Source organism: Arvicanthis niloticus, chromosome 3 (genome assembly GCF_011762505.2).
Source record: "Arvicanthis niloticus isolate mArvNil1 chromosome 3, mArvNil1.pat.X, whole genome shotgun sequence".
Classification (NCBI taxonomy): Eukaryota; Metazoa; Chordata; class Mammalia; order Rodentia; family Muridae; genus Arvicanthis; species Arvicanthis niloticus.
Window position 1 is genome coordinate 42,605,295 of NC_047660.1, and position 21,981 is coordinate 42,627,275.

A 21,981-nucleotide genomic window follows, 5' to 3' on the forward strand; every position below is an offset into this window, starting at 1 on the left:
ATGCTGAACACTTGGTCACCTACCAGTTTGTGTTTGGGGACTCATAGCAAGGCACTCACTCTATGCTGCTACAAACACTGTCGAGATGGCAACAAAGTCGTGGGAGATGCTTTCATATTTAAGATCCTGGCTCATTGTCCCTCTCTGCCTTCCTATCCTAACAGACACATTACCCTTTAGGTTTGCACTGATGAAGGAGCAGCAGGCATTTGGCACACTAGATCACTGCAAATAATACTCATCTTCGGAATGAATATGTAAATTGCACGTGTTGCTGTCATGGGTAGGTCCCCACACCTGGAATGGAATGGAGCAGAGGCCCGGGGCGGTGTCACTCAACAGCTTTTAACCAAGTGACAAGACCATCAGCAGCTGAGCGGCATTGTGACGCTGTGACATTAACTGCAGACTTGGAGTGCCACAGAAAAAGTTGACGCCCCCTTTTTTGAATAGAGCCTGGGGGTAATTACCGTGACTATTGTTCTATTAGAAAGCTCCATTTATGCTCCTTCATCAATTCAGGATCTCGACATGAAAAATCGCAGGCATTAAGTGTTTAAGGCAATTTGCTTTCCAAATGAAGAAAGGACAAAGTCTATTCTTGAGTCATCTGTGCAGATGGCCAAAACTCACCTCACTGGGAGCCTGAGGAGGGGATTTGCTAATGGTGCCTTCTCCCTAAAAACAGAGCCCCAGGGACATGTTCAAGGCCTGTTCTCTGTCATTGGTCCCAAGAGGACATACAGGTTTGGGTGGGCTGCCTGCAGGTGTACAGTGGCTGCCCGGCAGGGGTGGTGTGAACTGAGGTGGGTCCAGTAAGCCCAGATGCACCTGGCTGCCCTATCCTGGGAGCCAAGCATGGCGTTCTGAGGAAAAGCTACAGAAACGTTGCTCACCTTGAGAAGTAAGCTCTCAGGGCAGGTCCGTGCTCTTCCACATGCCACAGAACATGAATCGGTTATGAGGTGTGCCATTCAATATGGAGTAAAATGGGAGACTTCTGAGCTACTTACCCCCACATGAGAACATAAAATGGGTACAAAAGAAAAAGGCCAAACCGTAACAAAAGAGATGGCCCCCAAAGTGTTACTTACATTGAGTGAGGATCCCCGTTAAGGCATTTTTAAAATTTTCCTTTGCTTCCTCCATTTCCTGCTCATGGGTAGCCTTTTCATTCATGAGCCTGCGCACATGGCTGTTGGCTGACTGAACCATGGAGTAGAATTGGTTTGCCGAGCGCCGATTCACCTCCCCGCGCTCTATCCAGGACAGCAGAACCGTAATAGCCTCGGAGAACTTGCTGTCATCTAGAATGGAACATGATAGCAAGAAAAAGTCATGTCATCTGGCTGTTCTCTAAGCATGTGAGGGCTCCCCAGGTAGTGCAATCTCAGAACTTGGCAAATTGGCTATACTCCTAGGAGGGTGGAGGAGGGCGGAAGAGGGCAGAGGAGGGCGGAGGAGGGCAGCTTTGTCATTCTACAGCTTAGGTAGTCTCTTCTTTCTCTGGTTCTGTGGAACCACCTAGAACTTCTCACTCAGTTGTCTCTCCAGGAGCTGTGCTGTGAGGTCTTAGCTATAACTGCCACCCCATTCTCACATCAAGCCTAGATTATGCTTTAAGGTTGACTCCAAAACCTTATGGACTTACTTGGCCTTCAATGTACTTCTTTCTCAGAAATGCTATATGATGATACAATTATTTTTGTTATTTATACAGATAGCTAAGCTACCGTCAACATGTAGGCCACAGGAAACACTATCTTAAAACTTTGTGTAATAGGATACATTGTTCCCAAAGCAGTCAGGAGAAATCAAGTAATTTATTGTTCTACTGAAATTCAAAAGAAATTTCATTTTCAGTTTAATATTCACTACAATGAAAAATGGAGTGTTTGCTAGTTTTCTACACAAGAAAGCTAGCCTTTGCATTGGGTGGCTAGTGCAAAGCCCATTTGAGCTTGGTTTGAGCCTCAGGTGGGAATAAGAAGTGGAGGATCTGTAAATACATGATAAAGTTTATTTCAAAGAAAGCAAACAGGCTTGCTTGTTTGGGGCTGGTCGTATGGGTCGGAGGTGGAGGAAGGCAGGTGTGCCAGTGATTAAGTTCACTCCGACTGGAAGGTGTATGCCATCTATGACAGCAATGTCGACATGACTGCTGCTGAAGGCCCCTGGCCTACTTTCCAAGCAAAATCGAGGGGAGAAAACTGTCATTTGTATGTTTCTACTTCTGGCCAATGTGATAGAAGAAAAAAAAAAAAACCACCTTTTTATAATCAAGTAAGGAAGATAGACTTAGGACTTAGTCCTCAAAATAAGCAGCAAAAACTAGACCTTAATAACCAGATACTTACCCACTTACTTCTAGGTCCTGTCTGCTCCGTAGAGGACTTTCAGAGACACCTCTGTATTGTTTAGCTTTGTAAACATATACACACTCCAGGTGGACAGATGGAGACTCAGAAGGAAATTTGGTTTTTTATTTAGCACATTTTTTTTTTTCTAAATCAACCACTGACTCCTGGTTATCAGTAGGGTATTTTTGAAGGGCTCTGTGAATCCTGCAGGATATGGCCTAAGTTATCTTTAGCCCTCTTTTTCTGAGTCCTCCCAGCCAGGTACCATTTCCTTAGCAAGGCTGTTACTTGCCCAGAGACATGCTTGGTACATCAGGGCAGGACCCCCTCTACTTAGGATCCTGTGAGGGACTGCAGTCTACCTTCTCCAGACCCAAACATGCTCTTGCTGATGTAAGACAGACCATAATATACTGTTTCCTCCTGGACTTAGGGATCAAGCATCCCCAGCAGTCTGCTGATCAACCCTGTGCTCACCTTTGACCCAGAGGAGGTACTGGCAGAGGCGCACCCACAGGGAGACCCCAGCTTCCTTGCAAGATTTGTTTCTTGAGCACAGAGCACAATGTTAATACCCAAGCTGACTCGATTGTGTTAACTCTGGGATTTCAGTCTGAGTTCAACCCTCTGTGAACTCTGGCTGCAGTGGTTTCTTATCTCATTTCATGGACCGGAGCGGCTTGTGTTAAGATAAAATCCATCATACAACTTAACACTACACTCAGCCCATGGAGAGGCCCATAATTTAGCATTATGTTTGTGAGAGGCCCACTGTGACTCTTAAGAGTCAGAATAAATTCTGCCTCCCTACACACTCTCTCCCTCTCTCCCTGCCAATATATGTTAGGAGAATGGACCTCAGAACAGACAGCAGGAATAAACCGGATACTTATAAGAAATCTATTTTCCCCTTTAAAAAAAAATCACAACAGGAAAGACAATTGACTTCATGAGCTTTTTTTTTTTTTTTTTCCTCTTGCTGTGACTTAAGTCTCCACACAGCACCAAGGAAGGGGGACATCTTCAAATTTTTCTTGTTTTTTTTTTTTTTTCTTTTTCTTTTTTAGCTTAGAAAGGAAAAAGAGAATGAAAAGAGTAAGATTGCTCATTTAACTCAGTTTTCCTCCCCTGATACTCTTCTCTTCTCTCACTCCTGATTGCTAGTTCCTAGGTATCATGAGCTTCTACCAGAAAGAACACACTTAAATGGTTAAAAAGAAAAACAAAACAACAACATCGAATCTGTTGTGTCTGCTCATCTTCACAAGCTGGTCTTCCTGCTCCTCACTGCTATGACTGGGACTCCTCGTTGATCTTGAGTGACAAGGAGCAGTTAGTGGACAATTGTCAGACAGAAAACAGCAACACGAAGACTGAGCAGCAGAAAGCCCTGCACTGAAAACTTAGGTAGCCAGAGAGGCATTCTACCCATTGGCGAGGATCAACACACAGAATCCTACCAATTAAAGTGAAGCCTGTAGTTTTGAAAAGTCCCAAGTTTACCTTGGTTTCTAGACCCTTTGGGACTGGCAGGCTGATAATGATTGATTTGCTGCCATTCACATCAAATTTAAAACATGTTAGTTGAGGCTCACTTAGAAATGCCAGTCAACATTTGTTACCATATTAGAAGTGACTTTAATTTATACTTATTAACACCAACTCAGTAACTCCTGCTGGATGGCTACTGGAGCATACTGAGGACGGTCATTTTCAATTCACTACTGTAAATTCAATTTGGTATTCAGTGGAAAGATCACCGAGAAAGCAGAAAACAATATAAACTAATTTAAGCAGGATTTAGATTGCAGCGTTATTAAAGCTATTCATGTGGAAGGAAATTAACGCTGCTCATAAAATCACATCAAAGACGCACTTATAAAACTTCCAAATGCTCTCCTTGTCCCCGCTTGGGCGTGACTCGGGCAGAGTGAAGTTTAGAAACTGGAGTGTGCACAGATGTGCCTTTCCACCACTAGAACTGAGGAGACGGCTGTGCTGTGGAGGAGTGTGGACCATTTGCCCATTTCAGATTACTCAGTGTTTCCAGGATGGGTCCTTACCACATCACACCCCTCTCTCTGTCTGGGTTACTGGAAACGTGCTTGCCAGGCTCCCTCCCCGGCTGGCATTTTCCTCGTAGCATATCTGTTTGCCAAGCCCATTGAGATAAGCACCGTAGACATGGCCTCTGTCTCAGGGACCTTCATATTCTCCATCCCATGGCTAGCTGTTACTGTTCCTTTATGTCATCTTCATAAAGGAGATCTCCCTGTCTCCTCAGTGTGAAGTGAGCACATCCTTGATGTGTTTCTACCATTCCCAATGAATTCTACTGACATAGTCACCCTGGGCAGTGATGGCCTTCCTCCCATTACCTCAAGCTGAGGGGGGCTGTTATTATAACGAAACTTCCCAAACCACCCTCTGGTCACTTTCTGTTTTCGGTCCATATTTTATCCATTTCTCAAAGATGTGTAGTGATTAAAGCTAGGCAAAGCACAAACTCAATGACTGGAAGGTGGGAAATTGATATGAAGGACGTTGAATTTTGTGTTCAAGAAGATTTATACATATGTCTTTGTCCACCAGAGGTAAATGCTCTCATGATAGAGAAACAGGCCTCCGAGGCCATGAGCACTGGGGATGAAAGTTCAGAATGTGGCTAGAAAGGTGGCTCAGTGGTTAAGAGCACTGACTGTTCTTCCAGAGATCCTGAGTTCAATTCCCAGCAACCACATGGTGGTTCACAACCATCTATAATGGGATCTGATGTCATCCTCTGGGATGTAGGTGTACATGCAGATGGCACACTCATACATAAAATAAATAAATCTTAAAAAAAAAAAAAGAAAGAACGGGAGGGAGGGGGAGAAAGAGAGAGAAGAGAAGACAAGAGAAGAGTTACTAGTGGTACACTCTAAGAGAAATGGAGAGTACCCATGACAGCCAAATATGTAACTGGATTCTCAGTTGGTTAAAAATGTTTTGGAAAGCATGTATAATTTGGGGGAAGGTCATACCAATTTGTTACCTTTGGAAGGCTAAGTAAGTAATTATGATTCCCATCCTTTGTCTCTCAGTGTCCCCAGCTGAATCTATGCCATCTTGTTCGACATCTGGTTATTTCTGACTTTGCGCAACCTCTCCTTCATGTTTGGTGAGCACCTGCTACACAGTGGACATTAAAATTGCCAACAGGATAACCTGCCATTCGAAGTCTGCAAGCCAAAATATCCTGGAGAGCTTGTTAAAAACACAGACTCAGCTTTTCTCAGAATCCCCCAACTGTGACTGCACTTCACTCCTTATATACAATTGGAAGTCTCAGACACACTGCAAGAAATGATTTGGGGGAAGCCAGGTAAAATAGTTAGATGCTAAGTTAAGAGATAACACGAACCTGAAATGGAAAGTAGTAACTAAAATTTAAGTGAATTTTGAAAGGATTTGATGTGATTTTTATGAGCTTTGCAAGTGTCTGTCTCTAAATCCCCATTTTTCAATAAAAGAATAATTGTCACTGTGAACAGGAAAGAGAAAAGTTACCTAAGAACTGGAAACAGGCATAGAGATCAATGCAGATTTTCTCAGTGGGATACTGGGCCTGGAGCAGTCAGCCCCACCCCCCACTTTTGCCTTCATTGGGGTGTGTTCTTTGGTTTGTCTTTGACTAGACTATTTTACAGGTCTGAAGAGAGAACATAAATTGTGGAGATGAACAGTGCAAATAATTCTCTGTAACAATGCAAGGGATTTTTGTTTAGTAGAAATTTAAATCTTCGTAAAGCAAATTACATGAGGAATTTCCAGCTACCATCATAGCTTGAAATCAGTATGTGATTTTTTTCTTGGAGGAGGGGAAAAAGTATTGTGGATTATCTTCTGAATTTTTTTCTTTTTGTTCAATCATGGAAGGGCTGTTACTGTTCTTTTATAGACCCAGACATAAATAAGGCACAAAGCCCACGTAAGTTTCTTATCCCATGCTCACAGCCTGGCTTTGATCTGCCTGTTGTTTTGAAATCCAGGGCTAAATCTTCCCTTAGCACACAAGGGCAAGGAAAACTACCCATCAGACTGGTGCCTTTCCCCCATCATTATCCACATACCAGTCTGATTAAAATTTACCAAGCACCCCCACTTCTGCTGGTTGGGAGTCTTGGGTGTGATGATAGTGTCCACTATGCCTCCAAAAAGGTGCACTTCTGGAGTTAACAGAGAAATCAGGCAGAGAAATCAGGACCATCTTGCAAACACAAACTGGGCATGTTCCAATAATGTCATTTAACTCGTTAATTAATGAAGACATGGTAAAATGTTAAAATTGGTTCAAAGGAGAATTTGACCTACAGAAGTCTTTGGATTTTTTTTTGGCTGCTTAACTGTGCACCAGTTAACCAGAACAGCACCGAAAGGCTACACACGTGGTTAATGCTCCCCTCTAACTCAACACAGTCTCCTCAATTACTCAGTGCTCCTAAAATGTGCAAGTGAAGAGGTCAATACAAAAGTGTACTGGTTATTTCCTCCTGCAGGGCCAAGGAAAATGTCTCTAAGTGAAATGGCCTCTCTTGCTTCCATGAAGGTCAATAACACCGCCCCCCCCCCCCCAAAAAAAAAAAGTGCTTCTCGGGGAGGCTCCCTCTGCTTCGTATTTTCTTTGCCTGAAGAAGAAGGTCTGGCTGTTAGCTAATGGAATGTCCACTTGGCTCATAGCATTATTGATTTTTACTTTCATAGAACCATAAATATTGACAAGCATCTCCAGAATGCCAGCCACACTTCCACACCTACCAATGGATGCCAGCCATCCTCTATGCAAATGTAAGCCTAGACCTTTGAAAATCATGAGCACAATCCCAGGAAGACTCAGTTCTCAGTGACATACGAGGAGACTCCCAAGGGCATTGGTTAGAGAACTTGGTCAGAAGTTCACGTGCTGCAAAGAGAGAGTCTTCATAATGAAACATTGTGTGCATCTTTCCAAGTGGGAGAAAGTACTGAAAAACTTTTAAAATGTTCTTGCCCAGAGAAGTCTCCAGTGAATGAAGATATAATGCTTCCTCGTGGTCAAATCAATCTCTTCCTTGTGCGGCCCAGACCCTAGGCCCCTTCAGGGCTGCTCCGTCTGTGTTAGAAACACTAGAATTCATTATCTCATCTGTCTGGTGCCACTGTTTCCAATAAAGTGTAATTATGGTGCCATTGAGCTCCTTCTCGCTCTCCCAAAGCCACGCCATAAACTTCAGGGCCCTGCACAGTTACTTCCCAGTCAGTCTTCATTAAGCTGAATTGTCTCACAACAATGTCTATTTAATCAGCAGGGTGCCCACTGATTTTCTGTTTTAGAATTTGTATTAATAAAACCAATGGCTGGCGACTCTCTGCCTTAGACACTGCACAGTTACAACTCTACTGTTTCCTCTGGCTTCCGGGTCAGCAAATGGGGAGATGTGATCCCCAAAGATGCCCCCTTCTCTCATGCGTGTGACATTACTAGTCTGGTTGTCTCTCTAGGGGAAGCATCCTGCAGTTGCCACTCACCATAGTGCACACTGCTGCTAATAGTATTTGAACGGACCACAGTTCACTGTTCTATGTAGCAAGTGCAGGGTGATTAGCCATTTCTTCTATTAACCAAGAAGTTACGTAGATTTTATGAGGCAGGGTGTGGCATGGTGTTTTCTCTTCCCCAAGTGCCTAGCACTAGTACCCAGTGTCGGGTATTTGTAAGACACTTCTTCCTTGATTGGCAGCAGGCTAAACATAATCACCTCTCTCAATTCCAGCCATGCCTGGCAGCTCTGGTGGCCAGAATTGCAATATGCTCACAGATTCAGATACTTGGAGAAAGAGAGAAAGGAATTAATGTGCCCAACACCTACTGTGTGCACCTAACTGTGTGGGAAGTCTTGCAGGTCATAATAAAGTTTGATTGATACAGATTTTGCTGGATGTGGATGATTTTCAAAACTAAATTACAAGAATAAACACGTATGGTGTAAAATAGGAGGAAAATATCCAATAAACCTAGGATGGCAAGGTTTCTCACAGGAGGAAAAAAAAAAATCAAATCCAATTAGGTATTTTCAGATTCTTTCTGACACAGGTTTCTGTACCTTCTGACTTGACTTGACTGAATTTTATATCCCTGCATCAATGAAATCATCTTCAGGGAAACGGTTTTCTTGGCTCCTCCTGCCTGGCTTTACAGCGTTATAAGGAGCAGAGAGTGGATTTCCTCTTGGAGGCAGCCAATTTCCTAAGCAATTAAATGCTGTTTATATTCCAAACTCTGTGCTTGGGTTGAAATTGTCAAGCTTGATATTACCTGACTCTTGCCTAAGATGTATCTGTAGCTAGTTCATTCTACTGTAAGAGCCATCTATTAAAATTTCCAATCTGTTCTCTCCTCAAGGGATCACACAGTACTTGGCAAAGGCACAGCTTCCGAATTCTGCAAATTATACTCATCTATATAAATATACATTTTTGAAATGGCAAGGCTCACAAATTACTCCAGCAAATTGACATCCCAATCTGCTGTCTTCCAAAAGTGGAGGCAAGTGCCATGTACCCTACACACGCAATTGGCACTTTTGATGTTGGCTTCATAGAGATAACATGACATTAGATGCCAGACCTTCATGAAATCCCTCCATGCAGTACAGAACTAAGGTGTAGCCACAACTGAACCCATCTTAAGAGTCTCATACTCCATTGCATATGCTTCTCATTGAAGGGGTAGCCTCTGTCTGTATATTTATGCCTATATTATGGGCCATCTTGGAACAGCTGGGCAGGTACCAAGAAAGCCAGCAGGTAGTACTCAGTAGCTAAAGAGAGGCAAATTCAGAGGCAACCATAGCTAATTAGGAGTCCTTAGATCCAACAGGGATGATGGCTAGAGGCTATACCCTGCCTTTTAGATAAAGCATAGAATACCATTTCCCATCTTCCTAAAATTGGTGATTTTCTTCAGTAAGACCATCCCTTCTGTTTAAGACACTGCCAATGATACATGAGGTAGGCTCTTACACCCGCATCCCCTGACTCCTGCCAAGAACCAATCACACCTCTCCTTTCTTCAGAAATCCATGAAGCCATCTCTTCACTGCTTACAGGGCACAACCAAACCCAGCAATAGCCTTGGGGCTTCACCATCTGGCTGAGACCCTCTCCAGCTTTACCTTGCGTTAGGATCGCAGTGCTCACACCAAATCCTTCTTATTTCCTGTGCATCTGTGTTCTTAGGGCTCTGGGCTCTGGTTAGATTGCCTCTGTGAACCTTTCTAACTTGGGAGAAAGACCTCTTGTTTATCCCAGCAAGTTCAAATCCTGCCTGCTCTGTGAAGGTATTCTTGACCCCTTTCCCTGCTCTGGTTACACTTGCTGGCATTCCCAAAGCTCGTCGCACATGCCTTGCTGGACACCCAGGCCATCAGCTTTGCTCGTAGTCACTCATTTACTTGTATACACCTGCCTGTGGCAACTGTGACCCTCTATGACCCTGTCAGTAGCCAGCACCTCAGGAGTGCTGATCATCACCTACCACTGGCCTACAAAATGCCAGTCATAAAACTAGTCATATAAGATAGTCATATAAAATAGATGTCATTCAGTTCATCCACATTGGTCACTAATAGCCCCAGACCCCAACACAGACACACATGTGTGCATCCCCCCACCCCCAGACACACACTAATATCAAACCTGGCTTCCTAGTCGTTATTGTAGTTCTGTAGGTCTGGTCCTTATTTCTTTGGATCCTTATTTTTCTCAATAAGGAAGGCCCCGGCAGAAAGTAAAGACTTACTTCTCTATTGTTACTCATCTGTACGTGTGAGAAGGGTTCCTTCCACTCTGCTTCTAACACAGGGGACCTGTCTACATTTCTCTTTTCTCTTCACAAACCCTAGACATTGTGTGTAAGATGTCTTGGGAAAGCTTTCAGTGTCTAGTGGACCTGCACGGTCCAGAAAACTCAGAGAGCACTAGAAAAATGTCAACTTATCATTGGTGAGGCCACTGCCCTGGCTCACCAAGCACAGTCTGGGGGCCACAGGCTGCTGCTGGGACTGGGGATGCCGGCCCTTCCAACCTTCATACAGAGTCTGACACAGCAATGGCTCTGTTCCTAGCGCGATGATGGCATCAGGGAGTGGGGTGGAGTGGGGTGGGGTGGGGTGGGGTGGGGTGGGGTGGGGGTTGTCTGCAGATCCTAGCTCGCTCCCACTCTCATGGAGTTTGCAGCAGAGACTACACACAGGTATCTGGCATCTGGAGATCTCCTTTCTCCTTCATCAATTGGTGGCTAAGGTGAAGGTGAGGGCTCCAGTGGGAATCCCCGCCTCCGCACCCTGCCCCCTTACCTTTCAGTTTTTCAGCCAGCAGTGCAGCTTCGTGCTCTGAGTAGTGCATGATGGCCGGCGGCGAGGGAGGCCGCAGCCTGTCCTCTTCCAGTTTGCGCCTGTGCCGCTCCTCCCGGGCGCGCATCCTTTGCTTGCATTCCCACTCATAAAAGTCATCCCTGGCCTGGGCAAAATCCACGTGCAGGCGGCCAGAGTCCTTTTTATCCGTGCTCGACCCTAATCGCATTCGGTAACCTAGAAGCAGTGGAAAGCCAAGTCACCTCAAGTCAGGGGACACGTTTCCCACAAGCTAAGCAACCATGCACTTCTGTCTTTGGCCTCCAGAGAGAAGATACCTTTGCCTCTAGGAGGAAGAAAGCAGGTATCCTTCTAAAGAGTTAATCATGAAGCACAGATGTGGAGGTAAATATACCCCAACCCCCACCCCCTAGCTATTTTCCCAGAGGGACCATCACAACCCTCTGGTTGTGTCACCAACAGAGAACTAAATCCTGGCCACTCCTTCCTCCCTTTGGCTTCTCTTGGTCTTGCTTCTTGTTTTCAAAGTTCGATAACTCTATTGCATATGCACTCTTAAATTCTTTTTCAAAGAGGCAGGGTATGAGTAAATAAAGAGCATCTATGATATTTGAAGGGGCCTGCAAAGTAAATTTCAGGACTTTACTCGGAGCCTATTGCTTCATTCCCCTAGCAAACACCGCCGCTTGGGCTTTCTCTCTGTGCTACCAAAGCCACAATTACCCCGGCAATTTTGCAACACTGTTTTATTTCCACTTATCCTCTGGGGCATGTAGGAGAATATGTTACCTTCAATCAAGAGGCCCCATAGCACCTCATCCAGCCTGCACGACCACACAAATTGTCCATGCAATCTTTGAAGGCCACAGGAGGTTTGTGCAAGAGCCCAAAGCTAGGTCAGAAAGAAGGGAGCGGGGAAATCTTTAGGGGGAAGGGAGGATTACTGCTAGTGGCCCAACTTATAGTGATTGGGGATGAGGGGTGTGAGAGGTCAACAGAGGACGGGATGCTGCCGGCCAGACTAACTTGAAATTTAGAAGAACTGACAGTAAGGATGTTCTTCAGTTTAGAGTACTCAGATATTCACAACATCAAGTCTTAGCAGCAGGCGCTGCTAGAAGAAGGGAACAAAAGTAAGCACCCTTGTCTTGCAAGGGCTTTGCAGATGAGATGCAAGGAGGAAGAGCTGAGCTGTGCTGCCTGCACCTTGTCCTGGCCCATTTCAATGGCTACCCACAAATTCCCTCCCCCCGGAAGTTGACACCCCCCCCCTTCAGCAGGGCACGTCACGTCACACTTTTGAAAAGTTACAAATGTGCTTGCTACGGATCTCATCCAATTGAACTCTTCCAGGTTTCAGCAGCATCGTGGAAACAGAACAATACCCATCCCGGATGCAAATAGCCACTCACTCACACGCTAGCGGAATTAATGCTGACTCGGAATACGTCTTGGTGGTGGGCTGTGGAAAGTTAAATCAGCAGGTCGTGTCCTGGCCAGCTGTCTGAGTTGGTCAAAACAACTTTCTCCGCTCATATTCCAGAGAATCACTCCCTAAAACATTTCTGGTCGTCTTTCATCAGAACACCATCATTACAGCCTTAAAAGACTCTGATGAGGTGGAGGCTAAACTTAGCCTGGCCCTCAAATGTGAAAGTGCTCCTAAAATTAGCCTTTCCAGCTGGGCTTGCAGGAGATTACACAAGGGGGCAGGGCAACCTTCTCTCCTTCCTGCCCCTTCCCCCAACAGCTGAAGTTTCAGACCTCAGCTGCAGAGACCACCCTAGCAAAGCTGGAGACTTCTCTGCACCCAGGCAGTGAAGGCTTGAAGTGGGTGGGGCCTGTGTTTCCTCCTGCTTCAAAAGAGCTACCAAGAAGCGTCAGAGTTTGTCTCTATTTCCCTCCATATGTCTATATTTGGCACTGTTCATCTCTGTTGGCGTCTTCTGCATTTTTCTGTTTGGTCTAAAAGGTGACTTGTGTTAGTGTTGAAAAGGACATTCACCTACCGGCTTCTTCAATCACACAGGATGAAGGTACTGACTTACGGATGGATGAGTAATAGTTTGACTGAATGTAGTGACAAGAACCCAGATTTCCAGGCAGGCACTGATGGGAAGGAAGCAACTGTCCTTTATCCTGACCAGGCTTGTTTTGTTAAGAACGGTCTGACGCCCAGAGGTTCTCCTAGTGCACTTCATATCCATGTGATTAACCTTACCTAAGAGTCCGGCTAGGAAACTGACTATTCCAACCAAGGGAGCAAGTAGTGTGACAGATTATTTGGGTTAGGGGAAGGAAAGCCACACCCTACTCTCTCCAGGATCCCCAGTGGTCCTAGAGATCACAGTTGGGTGCTATGTGTTGTGAAATATCTTTATTCATTTCCACTGTGGAATGTTCAGACTTTATGTTTCCTCATGGAGAGCTCAAGTACAGTCAGGGATTTAAGTGCATCTACAATCTTCACCCCAGGGATAGTGAAGCAAGATGCCCCATCTAGGGCAAGAAGATCTCTGAGGCATTGAGATAACCTCGACCTGTCAGGAGTTTACACGGAATGAGCCGGTAGTGGAGACTGGCTGCAGACATCAGCAAAACCTGAGGGTGGAGCCCACCTGTTTTACTTGATTCTTTCCGACCCCAGGTTACCTTTGCTCAGAGTTAGGTAGGCCGTCTGCACAAATGTCGATGGAGGAGGAGTAAAGGGCAGTGAGGGGAATCTAAAAAGAAATACTTCTAACGTCCCGTGTCAACATTAGCCTCAGGGTCCTTTGGTTAGTTTTCCTGATAGATACCCATAGAGCAGACGGCAGCACCAGGCTTCCTTTTCACATTTATAAAACTCTCCTAAACCCTGGTCCTAAGGTTAATGATGGTAGAGCAGACAGCTGAATTACCAAGTGTGTGAGGACAGTGGGCCTATTACAGCCCCGGAACACATTCCCTGCAAGGAGGGGATCTGGCTTCACTATCCCTGGGGTGAAGATTGTAGATGCACTTTTAAGAAACTGAAATTATTCTGAGAGAGTACTTTACTCCCCCTGAGGAATACATCCAATAATAACAATGGTCCTCAGTACTCAAAATATTGCTTTTCATCTAATACGCACTTGAGAGCATTAATTAGAAACCCTGTGGAATTCCTCAAGACTGGATGGTAGGCAAACCTGCCTGTGGAAAGGCACAGGCTTAACAAAGAACACGTAGTGGCCAAGCTGAAAGGTGAATGCCTCCTTCTCCAGCCCCCAAACTACCAGGACTTATTGTGCATTAAGGCAAAAGGGAAGGAGCTCAGAGAAACATCGTAAAACAGGACAGAATGCGAGCAAACCCCTTTTCTAAAGCGAGGTACCAGAGAGGTAAATGGCTTTGTCAACCATGAATTCTTCTGCAAAGCGAATGTGACAGAAATTCTTCTTGCTCTTTCGGATGGCTGTGATATCTCCGCACTGCTCAAAAACTTCTTGAATAATTTCTTCCGTAGCATTTTCTGGTAATCCTCCAACAAACACAGTCTTACACCCTGGAGGTCGTTCTCTTGTGGAAGGAGGTGGGAGATCTAATGTCACAACAAAACAGAGTTTTGTCTTTTATCGATTGGCTCTTTACCAGGTTCACAGGGCAAAAGTTAAACTTGCAGAGTATTCTCCAGACTGAGGCACAGTCGATTTTTACAACTTTTGTCTCCCATCCCCACTGCTACCCCTCCCCCATCCTCCCCATCATGTTTTCTGATCGTCTCCCCTCCCCCTTCCCAACCTTTATTTCTCCTGTTCATTTCTGCAGAGTGGCTGAGCTTGTCCGAGAAAAAGATAACACGTGTTAGCATAATTTCATTTCTCTTTCATACACAGACACCCAGAAGAAGAAAAAGAGGAGGGAGAGAGCATCACAAGTACAAAGCACGATGAAATGACACATGATGAAAAAGCCCTGGCTTGCTGCTGCTTTGTCTTCTTGCCAGATAAAGGGGCGGCACCGTGGACCGAGGGAAACACAACCCACGAGAGCATGCAACAATACTTACCTGGCTGCAAAGATGCTGAGTCTGGAAAAAGCCTTGGTTATTATTCACATTTAAATGAGCACACTATTAAGTTTTGAGGAGGCTGTATGAAAAGATAGTGCATGCTGTCACAACATTTTGCCTAGTTTATATGTAGATTACTACAGCTATCTCCTGAGAAGTCCAGTTCAAATAGGCAACACTGATTAATATGAGTTTATAAAAAAAAATTCCAGCTATTTAGGCCTATAAACTTAGTATCAGAGGTTAAATTAATCAAATATATAGGTCCTTCAAGTGAACATGATTTGGCCCAGAAATGCTGAGATGCATATTCCCCCCCCCCCACCTCTCACCTTTCCCCCAAATTGCCACCTGCCAGATTAATTCACGGTTCTGTCTAGTAAACCACACTGGAGACTTTTTCTCCCTTTTGTTAAGGTAGATAGAGAAGCTGATAGATTTCACATGATGCTTTCCAGAAAACGCTAGTTTGCTGCACACAGGAAAGAGACTTAGTGTTCCATATCAACTCTCAGAGCCTAATGGCTTCATGGTATTTATTCAGTGGCTGGACAGCTGCATGGACATATCCCTGTGGACCTGTCCTAATGGAGAGACTGAGCCTTGGGTAGAATGTCGCACATCTGAAAATGAACACAATACTATTTCAAAAGAAAAAGTAATATGATGAGCAAATGCCTTTCACTTCTACTTACTTGGATTTTGGGGGAAAAGAGTACAGCTTTTGCAGTGGATTATTTCCTTGACGACGGCCACTTCCGTTGGGGGTGGGGGTGGTACCAGCCCCAGGCCGGGTATCATCGGGTTAATGGGGGTGATCCCAGTCATCATGTTGAGGCCTGGATCGAAGCCTGGCACGCAGATTGAATCTGCAAAAGCACACAAGACAACATGTTGGCTAGACACTGTTCACCCCATTGTTGGTTCTGTTTGTGTTACCATCTCACATGAATTGGTTGAATTTACACTTCCTCTTCCTTGGGAGATTCTCTTGGCATACAATGTAGTATTACAGAAAGCAACGTAGTGTTACAGAAAGCTATTCTAGAAGGGTAAAGGAGAGAAAGTATACAATGGAGAACCTACAACTCTACAAAAAGGAAACTATATTACTTAAAATATTAGCGCGACAGGACAGAACACAGCATGTTAAATCGTGAAACCATGTGCCATGAAGCTCTGTTACTGGGAATGCAATTTTTTGTTCCTCAATGCTAGGGCATTGTTTACACTGCCTTATGATTTAGAATGTGGAAAGATCATGTGACATTGAAGAGAATCGAATTGTCAGCTTACTTTTATCAAAAGTCCCCTCTTGCCCAGGTGACCTACGTTTGAAAAAGTTCGATTTATATGAAAATGCTTTGTAATGATCACCTGGGTCCCACCTAGCCCTCTTCTCCTAGGGGAGAGCCTGACACAAAAGAGTGAGCATGACGGCCATGCCTGGGTTAGAGGCATGCAGGTGTAAAATTAGCTGTATATATTTCTGAATCCTATTACATAATCACACTTTCTTTTATTCTATCAATAAACATTTGGCCCACCCTTCTAAAATTTTTATGTCTTGTATCGAAAACAACCACAAAAGTAAACAGAGCCAAAGAGGATAGATTTTCCATATAAAATGCTGAATTGATTTCCGAGTGTGACAACGAAGCAAATAACGTCAAGGGTGATATACTGAGATTTTTAAAAAGATAATGAGTGTTGGCAAGAACAAAGAAAAGAGAGTCCCGTGTAAATAAGTGCAGCCATTATAAATAAAGTCAGTAAACACCAAAACTTTCATGGGCCCAGTGATCCCGTTAGTAGGTCCACATCCAAAGGCAATGAACCGAGACACCTGCGCCCCCATGCGCACTGCAGCATGAGTCTCGATAGCCAGGATGGGGAATCAACCCAGATGTATGAGCAGATGGATGTACTGAAAATCTGTGGCGTGTGGACAGAGGAGTACTAGCCAAAAATAAAAATAAGGGACGTTTGACATCTGTGATGTTATAGGTCTAGGTTAAGTGCAATACACCAGGCTTACAAATACAACCAATTGCTTTATGGCAAAATCTGAACAAACAAACAAAAATTCCCCAAACAAAACCAAACCAGCAACAATAAAAACTGAATTCATAGAAGTACAGAGTCAACTCCTATACACCCTTTAAAACTTTAAAGCACCAGTTAGTGTGTAACAAATGGATATGATTTATCTATCATTAAAATCAATAAAGTAAGCCCTTTCTAATCACAAGTGTATTTTCAGGACTGTGTACAAAGAAAGGGTATCCCTCTCCTGGGGATTTTTCTCTCTGTAGAAAACAGCACTATCTCTGAGAAGATAAAGTTCCAAGATACACAGCCAGTCACACCGAGGGAGGACTTGGGTACCTCTACCATTCTGCAAAGAAAAAAATTAAACTACCTCTCTATCTCCTGTCCTTCCCTGCCTCTTTTTAGGTATTTGCCCTTTGACCTTTGTGTTCCCCTCATCTGGTGGGTTCTCATGTGCAGAGACGTCTTGTCTCTCTCTAAGGCTTTAATCTTTGCTTAGCTGTGCTGAGTGGTTAGACAAGCCCGACAGCAAAAGCAAAGATGGAGTTTATAAAGAAACTTGAATATATGGGAGGCCACAGGAGTCTTCTAGCTACCATAGACATGTCCATTTCTCTGTGGATGGAACAGCCTAAGCCGTGTAACCCTGATCTATAATCTACTGTCCCAGTCTGGCCATAGTCAGCATGTTTTCAAAACTATGCTCGAGTGCAAATGCTAAACACTTTCTTACAAAGCTGTCCTGCAGACATTCTAGGAAGTTCCTTTATGGCCCCAGCTCTCAATTTCCTAAACTGTGACATGGCTGCTTTTACTGGCATCCCTTGGAACAATGGCACATACCAGAACTCCAGAATTCTGTGGCTCCAGGGCTCAGAACAGTGACAGTGAAAAGACATAGAAGTTTAGAATGGACAAGGACGAGACCCGAAATGGTTATCCATGAATTCCTCATATCATTGTGTCATAACATTTCATAGACAGAGAAATGAACGCTTAAATCATTTAAGTAAAATATCCTACATCATAAAACAGACAACCGACAGAGTTGGGAAAAGGGCCAGGTCTGGTTCTATATTTAAAATGTATAAATATGATGATTTCAATGTTCTTTCTTAAAATGACCCAATGAGATTCATTGTTTTATTATTTACTTTTCTATTACTGTTATAAAAGACTACAATCAAAAGCAACATGGAGAGAAAAGGGGTTTATTTCATCTTACAGCTTATAATGCACAAGAGAGGGAAATCAGGGCAAGAACTCAAAGCAGGAATCTAGAGTCAGGAACTGATGCAGAGACTGATGGAGGAGCACTGGTCAATGGCTTGCTCCTATTTTAAAGGATGTTGCACATTCAGTAAGGGCCTCTTCTGGCTTCTCAAGGTGCCAAACTTCAGCTCTTCTCAATGAGCCCATTCATGTCTTCAAAACAAGTACCTCTGGGAAAACCCTGATGCTTTACCAAATTTGGCTGCCAGTGCAAGGTACAGCTATAGCCTTTAGTCATTTAATACCGGATACCAGTTCTAAAAATGTACCTGTAAAATTATATGTGTGTGTGTTTGTGTGTGTGTGTTTGTGTGTGTGTGTTTGTGTGTGTGTGTGTGTATACTTTTTGGGTGTTTGGCACCTGTGTTTTTAAAAACAGGCATGAATGCAAACACTAAAATTAATTCTTTCTTACAAAGCTGTCATGAAGGCATTCTAGAAATTTTCTTTATGGCCCTGGTTCTCAATTTTCCCAAACTGTAGCATGGCTGTGTTGACTGGCAAACAAACAAACAACAGTATTCCAAGACACCAGAATTCTGTACACACACACACACACACACACACACACACACACACACTTACTTCTAATGTAGATTACAATTATCAAGAAGAGCCAGAGCAGAAAGGGTCTCAATATCACAGTCACTGAAATTGGTGCTTCCATAGGTGAGTGCATTAGCCAATACGGGGGAGGGGTGGAAGAGGGAGGGGTGCTGGTCTGTCTGTGCTCTTTGTTTAATCTCATCCCTTACTCAGGCTTCCTCTGTTTATCTGCTTCTCTCCTGGCCTGGCCCTCACTATTGTTTGCCAACTAGGAATGATTTAAGGCTGGAGGCTCTCAGGACTGCAAACCCTGAAACTCGAACCCCTGTGCATTATAATAAACAGATGTTCCCCACAAATGAGATGGGAGCCTGGTGCTGGCGCTTGCCTTCAGTTTGAACAGAACAGACGTCTGTCTGCTTTCTATCTCGAAGCCAAATAGATAAAATACTCAGAAATGGAGACAAAAGACAGTGTATTCCTGAGCAGAATGTTTAGTATGTAACAGGAGTTACTTTGCCTTTTCTGAGGCATCCAGAGGAAGAGACTATGAGGTTTAATGAGATCTGAATGGTGAGTGCAGAGGCCTTGAGGGGTTTAGAAAGGAATTAACACTTAAATTATGCTGGACCTCAAAGGATCTGAGATTCCCTGTATGAGTGGGAAAGGAGGAAACGATTGGTCTGTCTGTCTCTCTCTCTCTCTCTCTCTCTCTCTCTCTCTCTCTCTCTCTCTCTCTCTCTCTCTCTCTCCCTCCCTCCCTCCCCCTTCCTTCCTTCCTTCCTTCCTTCCTTCCTTCCTTCCTTCCCCCACCCCCCTCTTTCTTTCTAAAGAAAACATTATTTATTTATCTGGGTCTTCGTTAGGGTTTCCATTGCTATGAAGAGACACCATGACCAAGGCAATTCTCATAAGAACAACATTTAATTAAGGCTGGCTTACAGGTTCAGAGGTTCAGTCCTTTATCATCAAGGAGGGAAGCATGGCAGTGTCTAGGCAGGTATGTTGCTGGAGAATAAGCTAAGAATTCTGCATCTTGATTTGAAGGCAACCAGGAGAGACTGTCTTCCAAGGAGACAGGAGGAGGGTCTCAAAGCCCACCTCCAGAGCGACATACTACAAGGCCACACCTACTCCAACAAGCTACAACTCCTAATTGCTCCACACCCTGAGCCAAGCACATTCAAACCACCACATTCCACACCCTGGTCCCATAGGCTTATTCAAACCCATGAGTCTGTGGGGCGTATTATCTAGCCATAGCACAGTGCAAAATACATTTAGTTCAACTTCAAAAGTCTTCATAATTTATACCAGTCTCAACAACATTAAAAGTCCAAAGTTTAAAGTCTCCTCTGTGATTCACACAATTTCTTAACTGTAATCCCCTCTAAAATTGAAATTAAAAAAAGCAAATCACATACTTTCAACATCACAGGGTATATATTACCATTCCAAAACATCATAGTGAGGAAATGCAAAGACAAAAGAAAGACCAAAAGCCAGCTGGGCAAACACCAAACTCTGCACCTCCACGTCTGATGTCAAAGCACTCTTCAGATCTCCAACTCCTTTTTCATCTTTGTTGACTGCAGCAACTTCTTTCTCTTGGGCTGGTTCCACTCCCTGTTAGCAGCTTCCTGGGCAGGTAACTCATGGTTCTGGCATTCCTAACATCTTGGGGTATCCAAGGCAACCTCAACTTACAGCTTCTTGTTCCAACATCTTGGATCCTGGAACACATGATCTGGGCTGCTCCAAAGGGCTTGAGTCACTTCTCCAGCTCTGCTTTTGGTAGCACTCTGGGCTCAGGCTGACTCTACTGTTGCTGCTGTTAGTGGTGGTCATCCCATGGTACTGGCATCTCCAATAAACTGGGGTCCTCTGCTGCAACTAGGCTTCACCAATAGCCTCTCATAGACTCTCTTCATGGTGGTGAGCCTCAATTTCTTTGCATGACTCCTTCAGTCCTAGGCCATCAATTGCAACTGTGGCTGCACCTTCACCAATGGCCTTTCCTGGTCTCTCATAGTGTCAAGCCTCAGCTGTTCTTCATGACCCCTTTATGCCTTCAAAATCCGTAAAACATATTACCAAGTCCATCTGCAGAATGAGGTACAAACTTTGCTATCTCTGCAATACAGCTTCTTTGTGCTCTCAGAAATACTCCCCAGAAGATTTTACCTCAGTGACGCTGTTCTCTTCTTAGTCATTGCTAATTCCTTGACTCTAGTTTATCAGCATCAACTGTCTCAATAACCCCTTCTGTTCTTGACTCTAAAGCCAGAGCCACATGGCCAAAGCTGCCAAATTCTGCTGCTTGCTGGAACTGAAACATGACCTTCTGCCCCCTATTCTATTACATCATTACCAGCTTTCTGTTTTCCAATTTCTTCACTCTCTAAGCTTGGCTGTCCTGGAACATTCTCTGTAGACTGACCCTGAACTCAGAGATATATATGCTTCCTTCTCCTGAGTTCTGGGATTAAAGACATGTATCACCATGCCTGGACCTAAATTTTTCTCTACTTGGTACTATCTCTGTCTCAGGCTAGCCTTGAGGTCAGATATCTACTTGCCTCTGTCTCCTGGGATTAAAGGTGTGTACCACCATGCCTGGGCCTAAGCTTTTCATGGCCATTACGCCTCAAGATCTGGATCACAGGTATATCTTCCATTTCTGGATTGTAGGTCATGCCAGATTAAAAGTCCAAATACAAATAATAACCAGGTAATAATGCCTAACACAATATAACTATTCCTTTGTTCAAATTCATTTAACAATAAGCTAAGCTGGGTGGGATCTTACCCCAAGGTCACACTCCCTTAATTCCATTTAATATCCTTACACATAGAATTTCGCTCCATTTCACTTCCTGGTGTCCCTTGAACCATACATTTTGTGGTTTTCCTTTCTAAGCTTGTTATGCTTAATCAAAACATGCATCATGAGAGAAAACTAGAACACAAAGTCTATGCCTAGCTTTTCTGAGGCTTCCTTTGTCAATGCAATTAATTGAACTCTCTTTACCTTAGCCTCAGGTAGACTCCTCAGACAAGGATGGGCAAAAAGCAGTCACATTGTTTACCAAAATATTAGAAAAATAGTCTTTAAGCCACATACTAAAATTCTTTTCCACTGAAACCTCTTGGGCTAGGTCTGCACAGTTTGAATCATCCTTAGCACCAATGTCTTCTATATTCCTACAAGGATGGCCCATTAAGTCCCTCTTAAAGCATTCCATGGCTTCCCACATCCAAAGTCCCCAAATCTACATTCCTCCAAACAAAAACATGGTTAACCCTATCATAGCAATACCCCACT

The 21,981-nt window shown here is 44.0% G+C and overlaps 1 protein-coding gene across 6 annotated transcripts in view; it reads right to left on the bottom strand.

Annotated features, from left to right (window-relative positions):
* Enox1 (ecto-NOX disulfide-thiol exchanger 1) overlaps positions 1–21,981 on the bottom strand; it is a 547,589-nt gene that overhangs the window by 127,355 nt on the left and 398,253 nt on the right. For all 6 annotated transcript variants that reach the window (XM_034498830.2, XM_076930694.1, XM_076930695.1 and 3 more), the window contains exons 8-11: positions 15,482–15,655; positions 14,109–14,315; positions 10,736–10,969; positions 1,095–1,307 (exon numbers count right to left, since the gene is read on the bottom strand). In XM_034498830.2, the coding sequence (XP_034354721.1) occupies positions 1,095–1,307; positions 10,736–10,969; positions 14,109–14,315; positions 15,482–15,655 (828 nt within the window). The remainder of the gene's footprint in view (positions 1–1,094; positions 1,308–10,735; positions 10,970–14,108; positions 14,316–15,481; positions 15,656–21,981) is intronic.